This window comes from Rhincodon typus, chromosome 31, assembly GCF_021869965.1.
Source record: "Rhincodon typus isolate 14 chromosome 31, sRhiTyp1.1, whole genome shotgun sequence".
Classification (NCBI taxonomy): domain Eukaryota; kingdom Metazoa; phylum Chordata; class Chondrichthyes; order Orectolobiformes; family Rhincodontidae; genus Rhincodon; species Rhincodon typus.
In genome coordinates this window covers 6,191,386-6,205,168 of record NC_063362.1, presented here as the reverse complement: position 1 = coordinate 6,205,168, position 13,783 = coordinate 6,191,386, and the positions used below count along the sequence as shown (strand labels likewise).

Below are 13,783 nucleotides of genomic sequence, written 5' to 3'. Positions count from 1 at the left end.
CTCTGATTCTGCTTGGCCTGCTGTGTTCATCCAGCTCTACACCTTGTTATCTGTATCACAGACTGGTTTCAACTCTGGGAGTGTTGCTCTATGCTGGAGAGGCATCAGTCTCTTATTTCTATCCTTTTAGAAAATGTTTAATTAAAACAAACATTTTCAGATGAAGAGACACAAAGTATTAGCTCTCTCAAACTCCATGCAACCCATTAATGGTTCCAGCATTTGTCAGATTTACAGCAGCTATAGTACTCAGCTTTTGTACATACAATCAGTCTCACGAACGGTTACTTCCGAGAGCTATTGAGGATCCATTGTTGTACAAAGAATCCGAATCAAAAACATGCCAACACCTAGTACAGGGAAAAACATGTGGGAGGATAAAAGAATTCCAGAGTTCACCTATGTTTAAAAAAAGTGAACCGCCCAAATCATCATGTATTTTTCACTAATATATAATGTAGCAAGTTCCTTTCGTGACACATAGCATTTTACAGCTCTCCAGTTAAAGAACTTTAACACTTTTTACTGAAGAGGAAACATCTCAAAGCAAGGGGTGACCCTCTTGCGAATGACTGATTAGTGAACATTTTTGAAGAAAGAAAAGTTATTCAGCAGATTTAGAATATTTGCATGTGGAAAAGCTCATTGGACAACAGCGGAACATGCAAATAACAAACAAACAAAAAGTCCTATATTCTCGTGGTAAAAATATAGCTAAAATATTGATGGCTACTATTTTGTAGACATTTCATAAAAAAAAAAATCACTGCAATTTCATCTGTTGTAAAATACACTTTTCAAAGCATGCCTAGAGGCACAGGAGGCAAACAAACAAAACTCGTGCTTGCTTCCATTTCTACGGATAGAGATTTCTTGAAAACAGGCCACTAGCCGGCTGGATAAATATTTCCTGTCCCTAGCCCACTACAGGGTGGCAATGATCTCATGATATTAAAATTCGCTGAACTAATAATCCAGAGACCGAGGTAGTGCTTGAGGACCCAGGTCCAAAGCCACCATGGCAGATGGAGGAATTTGAATTCAATAACAATCTGGGATTAAGAGTCTAACAATGGCTGTGAAAGCATCAGCAATTGTCAGAAAAATCCACCTGGTCCACTCATCCTTTGGAGAAGGAAACCGCTGTCCTCACCTGGTCTGGCATGCGTGTGACTAGACCTAGAGTAATGTAGTTGATTCTTCACTGCCCTCTGAGCAATTAATTAATGCTGGCCCAGCCAGCAACACCCTCATCCCATCAATGAATTCTTTAAAAACACACCTGTCACAAGAGACTGCAGTGCTCCACATAAACGAGTGTGGATGACCCAGAGGGCTGTCCAGCTATAGGCGAATTGGAAGCATTCAAAAAGATTTTTTTAAAAATCCACAAAATTTGGCCATATTACAAATCCACCTTCACAACCAAAACAGCCCTGGAGTGGCACTTGATCGGAGTTTCTGGCTCAGAGACAGGGTTCCTACTCACTAAGACCTTTCACCAAAAATTTAAAATCCAGGATGTTAATTTTGCAGATGCATTAACAATCTGATCTGTATTTTAATTTAAGACTGTCAGCATTTGGACCAAACATGCCACTTGGAAGAGAGTCTGAAAAGAATGTCAACTTGCTAATTATCATAACGTTCATAAATCTTAAATCACCAAAAGACTTAAAAAAAAAGAGGGAATAGTCAGTGTTATTTAACTTTAGACAAAAATGAAAGATACTTGGTTACTTACGGTCCAGTCCATTAATGTAGCGCATTCGGATCTCACAGTGACCCCAAACAGCACTTACAACTGGATAAAGTTTTTTCCCTTTAAGTCCTCTGCACGCAACTCCCAGATAATGTCCATCCACAATATAGCTTAAAGTTCCTTCATCCATGTCCAAAACCACCAGGAATACATCTGGTACTATAAAGGTTTCATGGGGCTCCAAGAAAGCTGGATAAGTCTGGCTTGGTTGGTTTTTGCCGTCAAAATAAAGTTTGTTACGTCCGAGGTCCCAGCCCCAGGATTCACAATTACTACCAACAAGTGCTGTGTAACCCACAGAGTGCAAAGGAGCATCTATTGTTGCAACACCAACCACTGCATGTGTTCCCCGTTGTCTCATCGCCCAAGTAATTTCCCAGACATGTAGTCCTCTGGTATATCCCACTTTGCCTCTAATGGCATCAGTACTCTGTGCCACTGGATGGCGATGAAATATCAATTTGTCGTCTTCTTTCACAAACACGTTGAGCGATCGATCATCATTGTTCCACGAGTGCAATAGCTGGACCTCGCCGTTAGCAGGTGGCATGTCCAGGAGCATGTCCAGTCGAGCTGGCTTGCAATAGTCAAGCCCTTGCAGTTCATGACGAAGAGGCCTGTATGACGGGTCTCTCACATCCACAGTCTTCAGTCCAACAGTAACTCTCTGGCCCATAGTTAAACTTCCAGCACAAAACGTAAACAACCCAATTTCCCCCCCCCCCCCCCCCCCCCTCAATGCAGTCTTCCAAATTTGCTTGTTCCAACACGTTCAGACTGGGAAACACCACCAGGTGAAGATGGAAGGCTTAGCTGTATTATCTGAAATACAGGAGCAATTATTTGAAAGAAACAGGTTATACAAGCAGTTTATGTTCAGCTTCACAGAACTAGTCTACAAAGTTATCAATATAAAAACGTCAAACAGGAAATGAAGTACAAAACAGAGGTTATAACAAAATCAAACTGGGGCTCTTTTCTTTCAGGTTCACAGGTCACCAAATAGCTCTTTATGAAAGGGTATTACAAAGGGTGGACCAAAACACATTTCCTTCCTGCTGGTAACGTCACCCAACTTAGTGAAAAAACTCCAGGTTAATATTCTGGGTGAGGAGAAAAAAAAAGAAAGAAAGAAAGAATGGTTCAAGTCCCACCATGGCAGTTTGTGAAATTTGAGTGCAGTTGATAAATCTGGAACACAAAGCTAAACTTCATAGTCACTGTCACAGTGACCATCAGATTCCCTAAAACCCAACCAAATCACTACGGTCCTCTAAGGAAATGTGTCATCTTTACCCACTCTGGCCTACATGTGGGTCAACACACAAACATGTTGTATTCTTAACCACCCTCTGAAGTGGGCCTCTAGACAGAAGAAAAAACCAAACACTGTTCAAAAGCAGTTAGGGATGGGCAACAAATGCTAGCCTTGCCTGTGACACCCAGGTACTGTGGTGTAATGAGAGGGGAACACCCAAACTTAAAAAAGGTTTAAGAGGGGATAATCAGTCAGTCGTTCATAAATCCAGTAAGTAAAATCAGGGCAAATGTTTCATTAGCTGTCACTTTTGCTAGTCAAGGGAAACAAAGTAAGGAGAAAAGGTGGATTGAATTGGAGTACAGAATCACTGGTGATCTTGTTCAGGCTGAATGGGTAATATAGTAACAGGGGCGGGTCAATGTGCTAGAGTACAGAACTTCGTACCACAGGGGTTTGGTGAGGAAACAAGCCAAGCGCACAAAGGAGGATGGAATAAGTGTTTTACAGATTCGTTTACGGGTAATGGGGGCAGACATCCAGGTTCAAATCCCAAATACCCCAGACATGTGGGGCACATTGCAGTGCATGTGACACACTTCGGGAAGTGTAGCCAGCATAGATCTATTAATCAGAGGCATCTCTATCAAACTGCAGGAAGAGCAGGAGAGGCGGGCAACAGTGTCCCTGACATGTCTGCTCTGGATTGGGAGGAGATGACCAAGGTGCACCCAGATACCAAGGAGGTGCTAAAAGCTGCTGGACTTTTGACAACTTGTCCAATATACAGGTGACAACTTTCAGTAGCACAAGCTTTCTGGACTCCAAGAACCTAAAATTATTTGTACAACACAATTCTAAACTAAATGTCTGAACAGTTTAATGTTTAAAAATCTACATGGAATGCAAAAGGAGTTTGGGGAATGCAGAGAAAACTTTACTCGGACCAGTTTTGCTGAACAGCCAGTCTCTGTTCCCTGCTGTGGTCGCACAGGGATTGAACGAGTTAGGCCCATCCACATGAAGGAGGAGGCAGAGTAGATAGAGCTGATCAAAAACAGTGTTGGATACCAGTAATGGGTGGCCAAAATTGAAAGAGATAAACTCCCCGCGGCATACACCCATTCAGTAAAGACAAAAATACAAAATTACTTTTAGGTCTTTGGTCACAGATGTAAGAGACAAATTACACCACTCCCACACATCAACTAAAAACAGAAGCTCAAAATGACTAGTCTCGTTTTCCCAGGAGGCTAAAAAAAAAGTTGCTCATGTAGTGCTCCACACTCCAACCAAGAGTTAAAGACAGGCTACCACTCCCTCCCAAAAATGGTGATTTTTGGGCAACCAATCTTGATTTTGATTTGCATAAGACAGATTCAAGAATATTTACCAACTGTTTTGGCACAGCAGTAGTTGTTAGCTCTACTACTTCACAGAGCCAGGGTCCTGCGTTCAATTCTAACTTCAGACAACTGTCTGTGTGGAGTTTGCACGTTCTCACTGTACCTGCATTCCCTCTGGGTGCTCCAGTTTCCTCCCACAGTCCAAAGGGTGTGCAGGTTAGGCAGAATAGGCATGTAAATTGCCCAAAGTGTCCAGGGATGTGCAGGCTCGGTGGGTTAGCTAGGCAGGATTACAGGGATAGGGTGGGCGGTCAGTCTGGGTAGATGCTTTTTGCAAGGGTCAGTGTGGACTCGAGTCGAATAGCCTACCTCCACACTGTAGGGATTCTACGATACTATTTTTATGCCTCTTTAGAAAAAGGAGTGAAGCTGCTAGAGACTCTGCAATGCACTTGATAGAAGCACTGTGGCAATGGTTTTATTACATTAGGGGCTTTACATAAAGTTGAAATGTGGTCAATGAATTCTACTTTGGCCAAAGTAACATCCATCTGTTGAAATCCAACAGCTGAACACAATGGTTTTCTTGCTCATCTGCCTCCACCCACCTTGAAGGCAGTTCCTTCAAGAACCCCATTCCACCCCGCCCCATTACACTGGCCTCTTCAAACAACAAAAAAAAACCAACTAATTATCTTGGACCCTGCGGCACCAAAAGAGACAACTGCTGCACAGACCACTGCAAATAGCACCATTACCTTTGCTGGTCCCCCCACCTAATTTGAGATGTGGGAATATAGTTCCTGTTTGTGGTTTTGAGGAGGGGATTATGGTGAACATTAAAAAAAAGTGGCTGGGTAGTACAGAGTTCTATTCCTGCCTCAAGATACACATTTTTTAAAATGTCTGGGTGGGGTCATTGAGCGAAGCAAAATTAACCCGTATACCTATATTTGAATGGCTAAAATATTAATAATAATGTTTTGTGCAGGTTATTACAGGGCCCTCAGTTGGGTGGAGGTATGGATTGTAAAGACTGTAAAGAAAGCCATGATCATGCTTGCTCTTACAAATGCAAAAACATTAGACTGGAGCATATAGACAGCCCATAAACCATGGAGGAGGGATTCTTTATTCCACTGGCATCACGTTGTCACACACAAGGGAACTCAAGATTAGAACAAGTATTTACATTGAGTTGTACTTGAGGTTTACGTTTAGTTGAGGAAATCATTTCTCTGGTTGCCCCTTCTCCCCATCAGGCCCTCTTTGGCCTTCAAAAGGAGTGTGTTTGACTACTCAAGCTGCCTTGCTTGGCGCCCTCCCTCACTGGCACCATCTGCTGCTAGATATCCCACTACAACGGGGTGATAGCAGATGAAAGCTGATGCTCGACTGCACTGGGCTATGAAGTCAAACTCAATTGCTAACAGATGTGCTTCAAGGGTACGCAGAGCTGACTTCAGGGTGATTGGAACTAATGGACACTAAAATCGTGAGCAGACACCGTAAAAGAAAAGAGAAATTGTTGCTATTAACAAAAGATTCAAGAACAATATTAATTCAATGACATTTTAAGGGTGATGTGATGGCCATGTGCAACTCTAAATAATACTAACAAGTTTCTAGTGTCTTCTACACTCCTGAAATTAAGGAGGAGGGTATGCAATTTCTTCCCCAACTCCCTCTCTCTGCAGTTAAGTTTCACCTTCATTTGACACAGTTCCAGGTTCAAGACCTATCCATTCCAGACGTCTGCAGGAACATCCCTGAACAGAGATTAGAAAATAGTTTCCTCTACCCCACCAAAATTGAAAATAGGAAGATAATTTCCAGTGGGACTACTGCTGGAGTGGTTTAATAATGGGTTTTGCACAATGACAAAGTTATTTTAGTATCAAAGTTATGTCAGATTTTTGTTCTAATTCTGCTTCCATAGAGAAATTGCTGATTAAAAAAAGTCTGCCTAAGTATCAGGTTAGATTTGGGAAAATTTAAAATTACACAACATTTGCTTTAAAAGGGACATAAATGAGCTGTTTAATTTTAAAAAAAAAAGCAGGTATGGTTTCAAGTTTGTGGTCAAAGTGTGGCAAATAATTTCTCTCCACACAGATGCAACCTGCTCAGTTGCTTTTGTACATAGAATTGCTACTTGAAAAAGTCAAAGCCTAAAACAGCATTCAATGATAAAACTAAATCAACTCACTCAAGAGGGAACATTAAAAGCAACAATCCAAACTAGATGGTAGCAAGATTTTCCATTTATTCCCAAGTGGGACTGGATGATTTAGATCTCTTATGAAAACACACTCCTTTTAAAAAGGAGTGCTTACATACCTCACATTGCTTTTATTCCCGCAGATTAATCTTCACAGAATTGAAGCACATTCTACCAGCAGTCTGCAAGGGAATTTGAGCGCTAGGTAAAAACAATGATTCGCAACCAACAATTAAAAATAAAATCAATCTAGGTAACATCATTGGACGCAGCACCATTAAATGATTACAAAACAGCAGAAACATTTAGCCCATAATTCATAACTTATCCAGAAGTGTCTCAACCAACTTCAAATTTTTTTAAAATTTGAACGATTGAGATGCACCAAGAGTCCAATTTTGGGCAATTGTCCAACATTTTTGGAGGTTCAAAACTGAAATAGCAATTCAGACCATCAAGATGATTATCTTCAGAGACAATTACAGATGTGGCAGCAAGGAGACTGGCTCATTCTGTTTGTGTCAATGGCAGAAGTATTCCTTGCAAGGAAGCATCACTAATTTTGACTTTTTTAAAAAAAAAAATGACTCTGCACAGATATACCAGGTTATATAAATTCCACTTAAACACCAACACTTGACAGCCACACCCATCCCTGAAACCACTCTTCTTGCAGTGTTGACAAGGTTCTCAACAAACTGAAGGTCAAAAATGGAAAACGTGACACTGGCAGAAACTGAATCACTAATTAGATACTTGAGTTGGTTACAGGCCCAGTGGAATGGTTTGTTTTTCTAATAGTGAACATCTTTGGGTAACATTTTTGACATATTTAAAAAGATTGACTTTTGGCATTTACTGCCAAAATTCTCCATTGTATCTGTTGGAATGTTGTACAGACAAGCAATTCAAGTTTTAATAGATCAAACACATTGGAGTGTGTATCTATGTATGATCATTGTCTCTCATTCACACCTATACAACAAATCCACAACAATCTCACACAAACCAAATGTCTATCACAAGACTCTGTTGGATTAAATTATGTTGATTTCTAAAGTATTGTAAACATTTGTGCATGCACCCACAGCAAGCAATTATGAAGGCAAAGAGCACATTGGCCTTTTGCAATTAAAAGGGACTGGAATATAGGTAGTTCTGCTATAACACGTGTTGTATTAACACAAAATTAGCTGTAACGCAATTGATGAATCGTGGATGCTGTTTGGATAATGTGAACTTTCTGCTGTACAGGTGTGGCAATTTTCTGTAGCATAAGGTTATGCAAGAATGCAACAATCACGTTATAGGAGAATTACCCGCACAAAAAAGAAAGGGTGGGCTCTTATGGTGCAGCAGTACTGTCCCCACCTCTGAGCTAGGAGGCCCAGGTCAGAGTCTCACTTGTCCCAGAGGAACATCGTAACATCTCTGAACAACCATTCTAAAAAGGAAAACAAAAACAAAGACTTGACAAAAGTTGCCTAGTGTCTTGAGACAGACACACCAGGCTACACCAATAAAAAGAAGTGTGCACCATGTCCAAGGAAGGACATGTGTGCCTGGCAGGCAGCACAGCAACAATTCATTGGGTTGGTTCCTGGGATTAGGAGGGCTAGCCAATGAATGGAGCTCAAGGAAATTGTTTCACCTAAAAGTGTTCAATTACTGCACGACAAGGGGCAGGTTTTGCTCCTGGTCACGTTGCTGCTGAAGTCTGCCAAGTCCCAGTCACTCAACCATTCCCGTGAAGCCACGTAAATTTGTTTTCTTCAGGTAATTATCAGATTCTCTTGATTGAGTTCACCTCTCCCATGCTCCAAGGCAGGAGACCGGAATAATGAGAAATTACTACTTTGGAATATTTGGGACTCTGACGGGATTAAACAGAGTGGACACAAGAGGGACAGTCTTAAGATTTAAAGAAAAAAAAAAAAGAAAGAAAGAGAGAGGGCTGAGCATTTAGGACAGGAGAAATTTCTTCACTTAGAATGGGTTGTGAATCTTCTTGACCTCAGAGGATGGAGGATGATCCATCATTAAATATATTCAATGCTAAAAGAGGGGGATTTCAGGCAATTGAGGGATGCCAGGGATGTGTGGGCAAGCAAAGTTTAGGCAGAAGCTCAGCCATAAAAAAAAAGAAAATTGTACACCAAAAACTGGTTCAGGGGGCTCGATAGTCCCAAGTAATTCTAGCTTTTCAATGTAAAATGTCCAGAACAAAACACTCTGAAGTTCAATTTTCAATTAAAATACATGATCATGACAAAAAAAAAGTACTCCAACTCATTTCACCTACAGCACTTAAGTGCAATGATTGCTGATGTTTTTCCCCATATCAAAAAGAACCTTGATGATATTTAAAAATCAATGCACTGAATGAGCAGGATTATTGGGAAAGGGCAGAAGAATGGTTCCTAGTCACAATGCACTTTTTCAAATAGCAAGGGTTGACAGGATTACCTGAAGGTCCTACTTTGGCACCATGAACATCGAGATTGTTGTGACAAAAAGAAACTAAATGGATAACTAAAGAATTTAAAAAAGGACTTAGGGAAGGAGGACAAAGAATCCTGAATGGGTACATACAGGCAAAAAGAGTGTTTTGGAGATAGTAAGGACTGCAGATGCTGGAAGTCAATAAAATGTGGAGCTAGGAGAAGCACAGCAAGTCAGACAGCATCAGAGGAGCTGGAATGTCAACATTTTGGGTCTGGACCCTTCATCAGGGCTGGGGAGTGGAAAGGGAGTTCAGAAATAAATTGGGAGGTGGGGGTTGGTAATAGGTGGATGCAGGTGTGTGTGTGTTTTGCCATTTTTCCCCCTCAATTAAGTCATTAAATATTATAAATGCACAAATTTCATCTCAAGTACTAGCTTCCAGCAATTTCTCAAAGTTGAACAGATATGTAATGGCACTGCTACACACAAAAAAGCTTAAAAAAAGACAGGAGAGACCAATCATATTCTGAAGTGTCAGGCACACAAGCATCATTATTGTGCCCATGGTTCTTGCCCCAATTTAAGAATTTTCCTTCAGAAAACAAAAAAAAAAAAAAAGGGTTTATTACTTATGTCCAAGATAACAATAAATTTTAATCAGAGGGTGGTCAATCTCTGGAAGCGTAGTCGGAGTAGGTTTATTGTAGAACTTGATACATTAAGTTACCAAAAACAGCAGGATAAAGAGAGATGTATAGCTCACAGGCATTGAAGACATTAGATTAGTCATGATCTTAAGTGGTGGAGCAGGCTGAACCAACTGAATGGCCCACTCCTGTTCCCATGTAGTGCAATAAAGAGATTCAACTGCACTTTCCTGCCTGCTGTTTATAGTGTATGAATCCTGCAACAAGGGTTGTTACAATGACGTGGGTTCTTTTTCTTTGAAGACTAAATATAGAGAATGAGAACCAAGAGGCTACATGGACAGAGCACTGCAGCATCTACCCAGTCCTTGGGCATAAAACATCATAACTGATCTGGTCGCGGATGTGATCGACAGAAATTTAAGGTGTGTCCCTTAGAAAGTTGGATTTACGTGACAAATCTGCCTACCATAGCCTTGAATACAATCAATCATTCAGATCCCTTTAAGTGAAAACACCTTGCCTCATCTGTGCCAAATCATCAGCTCCTTATCCAGAGACTGTGCTCCCTTATTCTTCACCTCAGCATCTACTCAAGCTCCTTCAGAACCTAGGATGCTTCACATTATAAACCTCCAAAATCAACCTCTCATCATAGCAAGTGATCAAACCTTTGCTGTACTGCCTGTGTCTCCATATTGAAACATTAAAGTGTAAAAAGTATTCCAAAAAAAGTGTTTAGACCAAAGTCTTGTAGCATATGGTGGCTAGACTGCTTTATTCTTGCACTCCAACCCTTTACAGCAAAGGCCAACATACAATTTGCCTGCATAGTTGCTTGCTGTCCTTTCATCTAACTTTTGTGCTCCTTGTGCAAGAGTACCCAAAGTCTCTGAACACCAACATTTACAAGTTTAAAAAAAAAAGAATATCAAAAAAATTCACTGTTGTATCATATTATACTCCAGCTGCTCAGACACTACCTACTCTATACTTGTCTATAGCCTTGATGTCTCCTGCTCAGTGCAGTATGGCTCCAGGTAGACAGGAGGCTGGAAAAACACAGCAAGCCAGGCAGCATCTGGAGGAAAAGGGCAGTCAACGTTTCGGCTATTCCAGCTATGGCTCCAGTCTGAAATCAAATTCTGTACTCAGGACATAAGATTGTGCAGAAGTCAGATTTAATGGTTTCCCAGAATATCCTTCCTTTTTGCTACAGGTTCCATAGTAATTACATGGCAACACTGGAGGTGTCAAGACAAACAAACAATTTATTAAAAAATCAAAAACAGTAAAAAAATAAGTAAAAACAGACTGCAGATGCTGAAACTCTGAAGCAAAAACAAAGTGCTGACAGCAATTGGTAGAGAGAAGCAGCACTAACATTTAGAGCCCAGAGACCCTTTGCCTAAGCATCCTGTTAACATTAAGCTTTTTTTCTCTCTCTCACAATACAGATGCTGCCAGTTCTGAGTTTCTATCACAAACAAAGGTGCTGAAATTCTTCAGTCGAGTCATAAAATCCTTCGAGAGAGAAGCAGGCCATTCAGCCCACCGAGTCCACACTGACATCCAAAGAGGATTGGACCCACCCCTACTCTCTCCCTGTAACCCTGTAATTCCCATGGACAACCCACCTTGCCTGCCCATCCCTGGATGTTATGGGCAATGGAGCATGGCAAAGCCACCTAACCTGCACATCTTTGGACTGAACCAGGCTGAACTCAAGTCTTATGCCAGCAGAGATGGTGGCTGCAGTGGTAGCTCTCATCCCATCATTGGGAACAAAGGACAAGCAGTAAGTTGATTGAGATCAAGCAATTGTCACTAAGTCTCTGTACTGAAGGGGAGTCATACCAGACCCAAAACAGCAACTGGTTTTCTTTCCACAAATACTGCCAGAGTTGCGGAGTTTCATCAACACTTCACTAACCTTGCTCTTTGCCACAATCATATCTTGCTGAAGGGGTCAGGGTGCACGAGATCTCTCGGGATGCAAATACACAAAAGTATCCAACCACAATTTCTGCGTAGGTGCTGAACCTAGTTTAGTTATCTTGCAACTAATTTCAGAGCAACACAAATGCACACTTATCAGGGTTCAGGAATGAGACACTCACAAGAGGAACTCTGTCTGGTTTGGTGTGCATGACATGACAATTCAGTAAGAAACCACTTAGGGAAAACGTTCTACAGGATTGGAGTTATAAAGGAGAGGTTGGATAGGCTGGGACTTTCTCTTTCTCTTTTTCCACCCACCCCCACCACCAGCTGGAGCACAGGGGGTGGAGGGGTGACCTTAGCGGGGGGAAAAAGACCCCTGCCATTCACCTGAAGATGGAGGATTAAGACATTTTTAAAAAAGGGGAGGAGAAAAGGGATTTTAAGACAAAGTAATTTTTTGTTTTTTCTAAAAAAAAAAGCAAACAAAAAACAGTGGGTCGTGTAAGAATGAAGTGCCAGAGGGAATGGTGGCTGCAGGTATAGTTTCAAATGTTTAAGTGACACTGAGGTTAAGGGATATGGGACAAACACAGGTAGGTGGGACTGGTTTAGTTTGGGATTATGGTTGACATGGACCAGTTGGATCGAAGGGTCTGTTTCCATGCTGTATGACACAGACTAAAATGGGTTCCTTGTGGGGCAGTGCCAATTTCCCCCATGCCTGAAGAGGCAGGAGGTCCAGGTTCAAGTCCTACTTGCTCCAGAGCCTGCATCATAACATCTGACCAAGTCAGTTCAAACTATATACACAGAACTGAACATCACAGCTGATGGGCATGCCCAGCTGATTTAGGCTGAAACCTGGCCCCTAAATTAAGCAAAAATCTGAAAGGAACAATGACACAGAAAAAAAAAAGTGCTTGGAGAACAAGATTCATTTGATTTTAATGTAATTTCTTTCCCATGCACAATGTGGGCCTGCCAGGAGGATTTCCGACTCTTGGGTCAGTTTACACTGACGGGAGAGATGTGGCACCAATGGTGTGTTAGTACATGAGAAATAAATTGCATTCATACAGCACTTTTGCCCATTGGTGCTACACAGTTGCAAGAACGCAAGCACCAACAATTGAGCCACATCTGCCACTTTGATATCATTTCTTTGCAGTAAATGGCATAATTCTAAACAAAGAGGAAATTGCAGATGTATAAGCAGCTATCAAAGCACTTCATTCATTGAAAGCTCACTTTAGCACACTCCACAAAGCGTGGATACTTTTTATTACAGCCTATATCCAGAAAATTAGCACATTCACTTTCAGTTGTACTAAACTGCGGAGAATTCAAAACATTGTAGTAGCTTGCAATCCAAATCGGAAACAAAACCACATGGTTTACGTAGTAAATCTTCGTCCAGATTTGAGAGAGAGTGTGTCACCACAAAGGTACCATTTCACAGAAAGAAAATTTTTTTCCTTGTAAAATCTCATTGTGCAAATATTTGAGAAACTTCTTTTGGTGAAAAGAACTCCATTACCTGGCTAAAGTAAGAACACCGATTCAACTAACCAGGAGTCTTGGAAAATATAGGAGAAATATTGGCCAAGTTAAAGATGGCTTTTATCACAGCATTTAAAAAAAGTGTAGTTGCTGGTTGCGTCTCCTGCAAAACAGATTCAGACATTAACAAGACCAGGGACTTTCCACTTCTACAGAGTTTGACAGTATCAAATTAGATTAGCGAGATCTCATTACAAAAAAAAAGTGAGAAAGTGCAGAAACCAAAAGCATCTATACAAATGATACCTTAGATTTAAGATTTCATTGAGATCATCAGAACAACCTAATGCTTTTGGCTGAAGAATTATTTCTGAGCTGCAGCCTTACGCTGAAGGAAAGATATACAGTCGACTTGAACAGAGCAGAGCTTTATAAAAATCAGTTTTAGTGTTTCCTTGTTCAAGCAATAAATGCAAGTCAGAACTAGTGACTCCTTCGCATTATGTTTTTTTTTAAACATGGTCTTATTGAACTGTATAATCTGCCTGAAAAATGGCAGTCATCCGTCAATATTCCCAGGGGTAACCAATGACTAAAAAACAGCGTGTGATAGCTATACAAATACTACAGCCACAAGAGCAGATCAGAGACTAAATATTT

The 13,783-nt window shown here is 41.0% G+C and overlaps 1 protein-coding gene across 2 annotated transcripts in view; it reads right to left on the bottom strand.

The window, feature by feature from the left end:
- Window positions 1-13,783, bottom strand: part of spsb1 (splA/ryanodine receptor domain and SOCS box containing 1) — a 58,729-nt gene that overhangs the window by 19,948 nt on the left and 24,998 nt on the right. The window contains exons 2-4 of one of the 2 annotated variants that reach the window (XM_048615061.1): window positions 13,161-13,286; window positions 6,707-6,769; window positions 1,745-2,584 (exon numbers count right to left, since the gene is read on the bottom strand). In XM_048615061.1, coding sequence (XP_048471018.1) covers window positions 1,745-2,438 — 694 coding nt within the window. In that variant the 5' untranslated portion in view covers window positions 2,439-2,584; window positions 6,707-6,769; window positions 13,161-13,286. The remainder of the gene's footprint in view (window positions 1-1,744; window positions 2,585-6,706; window positions 6,770-13,160; window positions 13,287-13,783) is intronic. The other variant, XM_048615060.1, reaches the window with a different exon arrangement.